This window comes from Leucopleurus acutus, assembly GCF_964270905.1.
Source record: "Leucopleurus acutus genome assembly, chromosome: 11".
Classification (NCBI taxonomy): domain Eukaryota; kingdom Metazoa; phylum Chordata; class Mammalia; order Artiodactyla; family Delphinidae; genus Leucopleurus; species Leucopleurus acutus.
In genome coordinates this window covers 45,270,439-45,280,099 of record NC_139152.1, presented here as the reverse complement: position 1 = coordinate 45,280,099, position 9,661 = coordinate 45,270,439, and the positions used below count along the sequence as shown (strand labels likewise).

The window sequence follows — 9,661 nt, the reverse complement described above, 5'->3', positions numbered from 1 at the left end:
CGAGAGAGGGCTAGAGGCCCGCCTACGGATATTTAATGGAACGCTCATTGTCGTCATTTCCGCTGTCTCGCCCTGCCCCTAGGGGCGGGGCTGCCCGAGGGGAGTAACAATAGGTTTCGGCCTTAGGTATCTGAGAAGTGATTGAATTAGGAAAGTTCTGTTGGAAAACAGTATTTTGAGTTTGAGTTACAAAATTCCCCTTTCCCCAGTTTTATTATGAGGATACTGTATTATTTAAATATGAGCACATATTTCCAATAAGAGACCTAGAGGTGCAAACGAGCAAAGGGCAGCTACTTCCGCCTTCCCTCTCATTGCTTCATGGGAGTTGCAGTTTGTTGGCGATATCCTCCATTTTACTATGGATAGGTGCAGATTGAACAAAAACTCCTGATTTGTTTTACTGGTTTACCTTATTTTCTAAACTAAATTGCTGCAGGGAGATTCGATCTTGGAACTTACAAAGGTCCTAAGATTTCAGAACATTGAAAGGATGTAAAGTGAGGAGTCGAGAAAGCTGTCATACTACAGAGAACTTTGTAACTATCGAAGATAAACTCTTTTCCTAGCCAAGTCCGGTCTTTCTCTACAATGCCTGAGGCAGATTATCACTATATTCCTGGCCACGATGCATCTTGTTCAGAAAATACTTAAGTGATTCTCCTTCTGCATAGGGTGAAGATCAAATCAATGGACAGAGGGGAAGCAAGATGAGCTACACGTTTCTTTAGGGCAAGAATGGTATTTGGTGGCAAGACAACTTCCCAGTCTCACGGTATGGTTAGGTCAGAAGTACCCGGAAAAGACACCCAAAGATTTGGCTACAGTTATGGATGAAAGAGAACTCTTCATCATACAGACTTCACCTTATTCACTGTAAGATATGGTACGGCTTGTTATAATCCCTTTTTTAGTGGTTTCCCTTTATAAAATTTCACTTTTTAGCTCTGGAAAAACAAGGTTTCTAAATTTAGGGCCCTTGTTCCAAGTGCCTAAGCGGTTCTAGTATTGTCACCAGCAGAAGGTAATGTGTTTGAAAACAAAAAACCCCAGGATTGTTTTTATATCAAATCCACTGGGATCTCACCTGTTGATTGCCCACTCTCTGTAAGTTCGCATGAAGGGATGTGTTCAGTTTCACTCAGCATAGTATCTTCAGGTCAGCAATGCCTCATGCGGAAGCAGCTCTAATACAAATTACCCATCCAATCTCAGGCTGGCCCTGAAAAATTGCATAACACTAAATGCATTCTTCCTGGCTTCCTAAATCAAGATAATCACTTGCATACAGTGTTCTTACTTTTTGCAGTAAACATTAATGTCCCGAACAGTGTCGGCAGCAAGGTTTATGTTTTTACGTCAGAAAACTAAATCACAAACTCTCATAGAAAACGTACTCTTTTCAGAGAACCCAGGATTTATGTCCCCCCAACTCAAGGTATTCCTTGTTTTAGAAAGGTAAAATATGGCTATAGAAAACTGGTTCCAGGGACTTCCCTGGCAGTCCAGTGGTTAAGATTCCGTATGGGTTCAATCCCTGGTTGGGGAACTAAGATTCTGCATGCCAAACAAAACAAAACAAAACAGGTTCCAAATGATCACCACTTCAACTCACACTCTCCCACCGCCATCAAATAAGAGCAGCAAACAAAGACACATGATTATGAGCAAATCCAAATTTATTTTAATGCCATGTCATTTTCAATGTGTTTAAAAACCTTGTAAGTTAGCGGGAGCCCTAGTTCCCTGGGACAGCATGCCAGAGGTACTGAAATTCGTCAACTTTCTCTCCAAACCCCTAGCAATTCATCCAAGTCCACAGCTTCAGAAAGCCAGGAGTTTTGTCTCTTCAATCAGTCTGCTCCTCTGGTTCCAGGTCTTTCTTTCAAGAAAGGGAGGTCAAAATATTTCATACAGGGAACAAAACCACAGTGGAGCTTCCGACTCAGGTTTCTAAGATAGAGCAAGGGAGGAATCCCACTGACTCCAAAGAAATGGACATGGTTGAGATGGATTACTTCTTTACAGCCTTGTGGAGGGGGAAAAAAATGTCCTGCAGAACAAAATTGACTACAAAGATTTACAAATGAGGATCCATTTGATAGATGAGAATCCCTTGGTAAACGCAGGCTCCAGCTCCTAAAAATGGGAGGGGCCTGACTAGACAGCCTGGATCATAAAAGGAATCTGCCACATGTGAAGAAAAACAGTCTGAAGAATAGCTCCTCTATTTTGAGCCCTGATAAAATACTTGGGGAGAGTGGGACAAGAGAGAGGAACAAGCCCCAACAGATGGGAAAATGCTGACACTGAAGTGGTATAAAAACATTTCAGCTGAGTTTTTAGTGGCGGCTACTTTAGCCTCTTCCCCGTTCTGTTGTAGGGTCATAAACCTCGACCAAGCAGAGAATAGTAGAAAAAGGCTAGAAAGAGGGGCTTGAAGACGATGGATTTTGACTCCTGATTTTATTATTCAATTTCTCTTTTCTATTTAAAGTAGTCTTCGATGGCTGGGAAGCCTGGCCTCCCAAGACCAGAGTCAGTTGGAGCTGGTTGTTGTTGGAAGGGGGCTGGGTTGGGGGACTGGGACGAGGACAGGGAGACCCCGCTCTGCTGGTGGTCCTGGGTGGAGAAGACGAACTGCATTTCACAGAGCCTGGGGTGTGGTGGGAAGGGGATGAGGCAGGAGTGGCAAGCTGGGGAGATGGGACCCACCTCAGTCCCCAGCTTCATTTTCTTCTAAAGTTTCCCCACTGGTGGCATTCTCTGCAGTCTTAGAGGCCTACATTCATGGAAAGGAGAGGGAGAAGACATGTCAGTTTCCAACAACTTAGGGTAGTGTCTGGGGGACCAAGGACAAAAATATCCTAATTCTCTAGGTCAGGGCTGAGACGGGGAGAAATAAGGACATACAGAAATCTATACACCCACCATGACCCAGGAAGGTGGAATAAAGAGGGATCAGGTTCACCCTGCCAGAGAGGGATGACTGTAACGAACCTTCTTTTTTTTCTTTTTCTGGGTTTTCCGACTTGCCGAACTCTGGAGGAGGGCCTGGAACATAAAGAAGAAGGAAAACAAATTTTGAGGAATGTGGAGCAAACACCAAGTGCTACTCTCAGCACTGTAGCTCTCTTCAGGACCTTCCCATCACTTATTCCTCACTCCCAAGACAAGTGCCACGTGCCCGCCCCTTTCCATCCCACACTAACCTTGAGCTCTGCATCCTGGACCTCCATCTCAGACTTATAAAGGTCAGGCTCAAAGGGACCACTGGTTATCCGCATGGGGCCATTGGGCATAAGCAAAACTGTAAATTTAAACTGGGCAACAAATTCACCTATGAGAGAAACAAAGTATTTTGATAAAATGTTCCCTTGTCATCCATCCTCTTTTCTGTGAGCTATAGGGAGGAGGGGACCATAATCAGGGGCTCCAAAGTACAACTCTCTTCTTAGAACTCACCCTCCTTCTCATAGAGAACATTAAATGGTTGTAGCAGTTCATGTTTGGCGCACTCCACCACACCCATGCGGGCCTTCTTCTCATCTTCAAATGCTCTGGGGAGGGAGAGACAAATTCAGGTATCCTTATCTCCTTATCATGTCTTACCATTTTGCTCATGTTTTTAAATAACTCCTACCCTCAGGCAGAAATCATGCGTAGGATTGCTTTTTTACACTACCTTCTATGAGAGGGAGATGGCAGAGGGGAGAAGGCATGCACACAGGCTGGAGCTACAAGTCTAGGCAGGAAAGGAGAGAGAGGGAGGGAAAGGTGGGGGAAGGAAGAGTGCTCCTGGGGGCTTCCCTGGTGGCACAGAGGTTAAGAATCCGCCAGCCAATGCAGGGGACAAGGGTTCGAGCTCTGGGCCGGGAAGTTCCCACATGCCACGGAGCAACTAAGTCCTGGCACCACAACTACTGAGCCTGCGCTCTAGAGCTCGCGAGCCACAACTACTGAAGCCCATGTGACTACAGCCCGTGCTCCGCAACAAGAGAAGCCACTGCAATGAGAGGCCCGCGCAGCGCAACAAAGAGTAGCCCCCGCTCGCCGCAACTAGAGAAAGCACGCGTGCAAGGAAGACCCAACGCAGCCAAAAATAAATAAATAAAATAAATTAAAAATAAATAAATAAATAAAAGAGTGCTCCTGGGTGTGTGGTCTATGGGTCAGACTGGTTCCAAGCCCTGAGCTTGTAAGTGCAGTAGTACCTTAAAGTAAAAGGCATGGCATCAAAACGCCTTTCAACCTCACTGAAGAAGGCACGAGAAGTTTTCATTTTCAGGCCATACTGCTTAGAAGGGTCTCTTTTGTAAATGGTGGTTCTCTGTCCTGCATCCTTGGCCTAAAAAAGATCACATTTTGGTCTGGTGCTCTTGGAACACACCCTCAGCACCACCACCCCACCCCGCTAGCTCTGGTAAACATTCCTCACCTTGCCCTCTCCTGAGCTGACGAGAACATCCACAGCATATACTTCATGTACCTCAAATTCAACTTTCTCATGGTCCTTCCTAAAAGGAACAGAAAGGGAACCATAAAGAGCAATAAATAATTCCTGGAGTTTAGAGTAGAAAGTAGATAAGATTAGCCTGAAAAAAAAAAAAAAAAAAGATTAGCCTGGAGTATGGAAGGATAAATTCATGACTAGTCTGGTATGACAGAAGGTACAGGGTGGCATACAGGGCACCTACTTCTGCTGGTCTGTGGGATTCTGGATAATGGTTTTCTCTCCATCGATGACATGCTGCTTCAATTGGTGTGACAGCATACCTGCAGATTGGACAAAGTCTATGGTACCACTCACCTAGAATCCCAAAAGGTTTCCAACCCACCCACCCAAGTAATGAGAGCAAAGTGCCTGGCTATGGAAACACAGGGCACTGAGGTTTTTGGCTTGGATTATGTCAGAGCCAAGATGGATCCTCAAGGGAGCAAAAGTCTTAATTCTGCAAAACCACTCATACTTAGACCCCCAACCCTACTATCTGAGGTCTCACCTTCTATTGGTGTGCAATTAAATGAGTGGGCAACTTTGTTCCAGGCTTCTGTCACTTGTGTGTTCTAGAAGTACAAGATCAAATAAAAGATAAGATACACGGGCTAGTAAGTTGTCTACCATGAGAACAAGAAGCATAAAAGAACTGAGAGGGCTTCCCTTGTGGCGCACTGGTTGAGAGTCCGCCTGCCAATGCAGGGGACACGGGTTCGTGCCCCGGTCCAGGAAGATCCCACATGCCATGCAGCAGCTAGGCCCGTGAGCCATGGCCGTTGAGCCTGCACGTCCGGAGCCTGTGCTCCGCAGTGGGAGAGGCCACAACAGTGAGAGGCCCGCGTACCACAAAAAAAAAAAAAAAAAAGAACTGAGAGATCTAATATCCTCAAGCAAGTGCAATGATTCGCATTGGTTTTTCATTTCATAGGCCCTATCATCCCTACAACCTAGAAATAACACTTGCATACCATTTTACAAAGCACTTTCACGAAGATGGTCTACTTAGATAATGATTCTCTAAGGTGAATAGTGCAGATCTACAACCCAATCTAGAGGAGGAAACTGAGGCTCAGAAAGGTTACATGATTTGCCCAGGGTTAAACCAGTTAACCAAAAGAACCTGGTATAAACCCAGGTTTTCTGACCATAGTGTTTAGTCCATTATACCTGGAATTCTAACCTGTTGAAAGGGTATAGAAACTCTTTTTTACATGGATGATCTCAATCTTCACAGCCATGTGATAATAAGGCACAATTTAATTTTCCCCACTTTACAGATGAGGAAATTTGAACTTGAAGTTATTTAAAATCAGTATGGGGTGGCAACAGGGTGAGAATTCAGAAAGTCTAATGTCACAGCTAGACAACAGCCACTATATTAACAGTACCTTTCAGTGAAAAGACACAATATAAATAATGAAAAGACACAGTATATAAATAATAAAAATAATTAACGTGCAAAATAATAATAGCTGACACAAGGGCTTACTATGTGCCAAGCACTGTTCAAAGTGCTTTATGGTAGCTCTACGAAGTAGGTACCACTGTAAGAAACCTACAACAGAGGTTTAAGTAAAAATGATGCAATTAAGTTACAATGGGGACAAACTGATGAAAAGTGTAAAGAAGAGAGCACAGAAAAAAAGAGGATGCTTTAAGTATTGAACAGGTCTCTGAAATCTAAGCGTTAGAGAAAAATCTCCATTAATAGTCTAACACACTAAATTGTATGAATTCATGAGCAGTTTATGATCCCTGGGCTTCCTAATTTTGTCTTGCAAGGGGCTTTGGCCTCTTTGCCACCAATTTACTGGTACTATTATGATTTTTGTTTTATAAGCTTCTAAAATTGAGTTTTAAAACTGTGGTATCTGTGTTTTATTGTAAGCTCTCTATCTCAAATTATTTTGGGGAAAGATGCACATCCAAAATATGAAAAAGGATCTCTACAGGCTCCATGAGAAAGGGACCACATATGCCCTTACACCTAGCACGATACCATCTAAGGTAGGCACTCAGATTTAACTGCTCTTTGGTATTACTCTTTAATTCCTGCCTCTTCTCTTTCAGTATAGAATAGCTGTAGATGCCTAATGCATCTTTGGCTCTAACAAGCTTTGGAGTTGGACTCAACAGCTTACCTGGTTTCCAGGTTTGACCAGGCGTAGGGCAGCTTCAGCACAAAGGTGAGCTGCCTTAATGACATCTGCTTTCCGCCCTGTTACTTGGGTCCCCTGTAGATAAGGAAATGCAGTGAGTGCCTTCCTGGAAAGCTCTTTAACACAGCTGGTCTTTCAGTTAATATCTGTTTGTGTCCATTACGCAGCCAGTGGTCAGGAGAGAAAACACCCTTTCCTCTTTCATTTCTCTAGATACTCTCTCAAAACTTGCGTGGTGGTGGGGCTGGGGATAAGAAGCAAGCAGCAGTGCGCCCTCCCCCACTCCCCACTGGCTGAACAGCGTTCAAAGTGGTCCACCTACCAGAGCTACATCAACCACAAAAGTGTGAGCCACATTAGCGATGAAGCCATCCACATGGACCCCAAGGTCGCTGAAAGGCAAGAGCAGAGTACAGCATTAGCAACTGGCACTACTGTGAATGCTTAGGAAGAAGACAAGTGCTCTAAAATAGTTTAAGCTTACATTTTTACCAAGTCACCTTCCTTGAGAATATAGTCCTGGTCGCTCTTCAAAGGGGAGAAGTGACATACACAGTTATTTACTGAAATGCTGGTGGGAAAGGCAATACCTGTAAAGAGACAATCAGCCTTACTGCCTTGCTCACTCTCTTGGAGCCCTGTTGCCCCTCAGAAAGATGAGTGGATTTTCTTCAGGGTCTTGCTTAAGTTTGATCAATTTGGATTGGGTGGGAAACTGCTTGAATCCCCCCTGCCATTCCAAATTTCCAAATATCTCAACGAGTGCTGGGGTAGGGGTTGCATCATTACAATAAAACAAACAGGACTGAATAAGGGTCAAACTTAAGAAATTCGTGAGGGATTATTTTTACCTTTCTTCATTTCTTTTTCTTTTTTGAAAATCTTCCCTGTCTCTTCCATTATCATGGCATCACCTTTCTCACACAGGCTCAGTACCGACACACCTGAACAGGATGCTTCCACCAAAGACCGAAGTACCCCTGGGAACAGAACCCCGTATCAGTCCTGCATGTGTTGTCTAAGTTACCATCCAAGAAACACCTAGAAGTTGGACTTAGAGTTTCTAATATTCCCTAGTGCCATTGCTCAAAGGATGAAAGAGGGAATAAGTTTTGTCTCTTGCAATGTACCTCCCTATAATCTCGAAATCTCTACCTTCCTTTCCTGAAATAAAAAAGCCAACACTCCCTTTTCTCCCTTATATAGTGTGACAACTGGGTATGCACCATCTGTCTCCTTAGGCAAGGGAGACTTTCAAAGATGGTATCTGTGGTGTGGTAGGACAGGATTATGAACTTTAAGGGGGTTCTCACCAAGGTATCCAACATACATGCAAAGCAGCCTGGAGGAAATTTATAGGCGTCAGGGACAACAAGAAGATAGACATGCAATTGCTGACTCCAAGCTGATGCACCGTTAAATGCTACCTTCTTCCCTTCCCAGACACCCCAATTAGATGTTAGTAATCCCAATTTATGTAAACTTATTTCTTCAAATAACAAGTCAAGGAGACTTAAACTAAGGTCCCTGAGCTTCAGCAAGCTCTGCTTTTAGCAGGTTTCAAAGAGGTATGTGACCCAAAAGAGTTTCAAACTGGTATCTGGAATCACAAGTGCCTCAGAAGTTATAAACTGCAAGAGGGAAAAAATTTTTTTTCTGATTCAAACCACTCCATGTCCATTATGTTATAAAGCATTGTTTTGTTCACCGGATACCCTCTCCGCGGCCCATCCTGGACTTCAGATTTGATTTCTGTGATCCAAGTTTTGGTGATTCTTTGGAAGTCTGAAAACCTCAGGTTTTCAGCCATAGGATCAAAGGCATCCTAAATGCCTATCTTTACTGTCAAAACCATTTAAAAGCCCAAAGACAGCACTTTCTGTCCCCCTAACTGGGTTTTAAATTGGAAAGAGAGAAGTCAGAAAGTGAGACATCTGTCCAGAGTGGCAGGGGCAGCTACTGAGTAAGTCAGAGCACAGTCCTAATATTCTGAGATTCTAACATCAGTCCCCCCTTTAACAGTACTATTCACAGGTTTGCCTAGTTGGGGGGAGGACCTCAAAACACTCCTAAAGTTGTGAAACCCTTGAGAACAATCAAATTTGACGACTAACTAAAGCCATCTGCGCAGATTGGAGGTAGTGATGAATAACTTCGAGAACAGTGAGATACATCTCCAAGAGTTATGGGGTGCCCTCCAACGGTCCCTGAGCTGGCCCAAGAGTAGAAGGCGGCCCCCATCAAGGAAGGAGCTGAAGTAAAGAACGAAAAACTACAACAAAGCACGTGGTAGGGAAGCTGGTGTCAGGGACCACAGCGGAGAGAGCCGGCGATCCGCAGGGGACCTGGCAACACGTGCCGGCTAGGCTCCTGATGGCGGAGAGCCGCTACAAAATAGAGGGGCTCTTCCTTTTCGAGATGGCTTCGTTGCTGCCAAAATCAGAGACAGAGATCCGGACTGAAGGGTGAGGGGCAAGAGATACGCCTCGCCTCCTTACCAACCGCCTAGGGCTGGAGCCGGCCGGAGGCCCAGCTCTCCGCCCCTCCCGGCCGCCCGCTCGCCCGCCCGCATCTCCAGAGACTCCAGCCCAGGCCTAGCCTCTCAGGTCCCAGGCGTGACACGGAGCCTCCCCACCACGCCACCTCCAGCAAACCTGCGCGGGGCCCTCACTAGCCCACACTGCATGACCCCACCGCTCCAGCCCCTCAGGGGCCAGCTCAACACCGTCCCCCTTGCCCCTCCCTCCCAGCCTCGATCTCCGGACCCCTGAGGCCGCACTCACGGTTGGCAATGTCGCCCCCCATCTTATACTTGGTCACGACCAGGTCCTCGGCGATAGTTTGCTCCTGCTGCTCGTCCTCGCCCGACATCTTCCCACCACCACCACCCCTGCAGCTTCGTTTCTCCTGAACCGCCGCCTCTGTCGCCCTTCCCAGCCACAGGCTGTAGCCACAGTCCCTTCGATCCGCGAGGAGAGCGCGAGCAAAAGCGCGAGCAAGCTAG

General features: G+C 45.6%; 1 protein-coding gene across 1 annotated transcript; it reads right to left on the bottom strand.

Annotated features, from left to right (window-relative positions):
• Window positions 1-1,672: 1,672 nt before the first annotated feature.
• On the bottom strand, window positions 1,673-9,661 carry PA2G4 (proliferation-associated 2G4). Its single transcript, XM_082849587.1, has 13 exons — window positions 9,441-9,661; window positions 7,509-7,637; window positions 7,142-7,247; window positions 6,980-7,049; window positions 6,640-6,732; window positions 5,004-5,067; window positions 4,698-4,776; window positions 4,439-4,517; window positions 4,215-4,348; window positions 3,466-3,560; window positions 3,213-3,340; window positions 3,001-3,054; window positions 1,673-2,782 (listed from the first exon to the last, which is right to left on the bottom strand). The coding sequence occupies exons 1-13, from the start codon at window positions 9,526-9,528 to the stop codon at window positions 2,717-2,719; spliced, it is 1,185 nt and encodes a 394-aa protein (XP_082705713.1). The 5' UTR covers window positions 9,529-9,661; the 3' UTR covers window positions 1,673-2,716.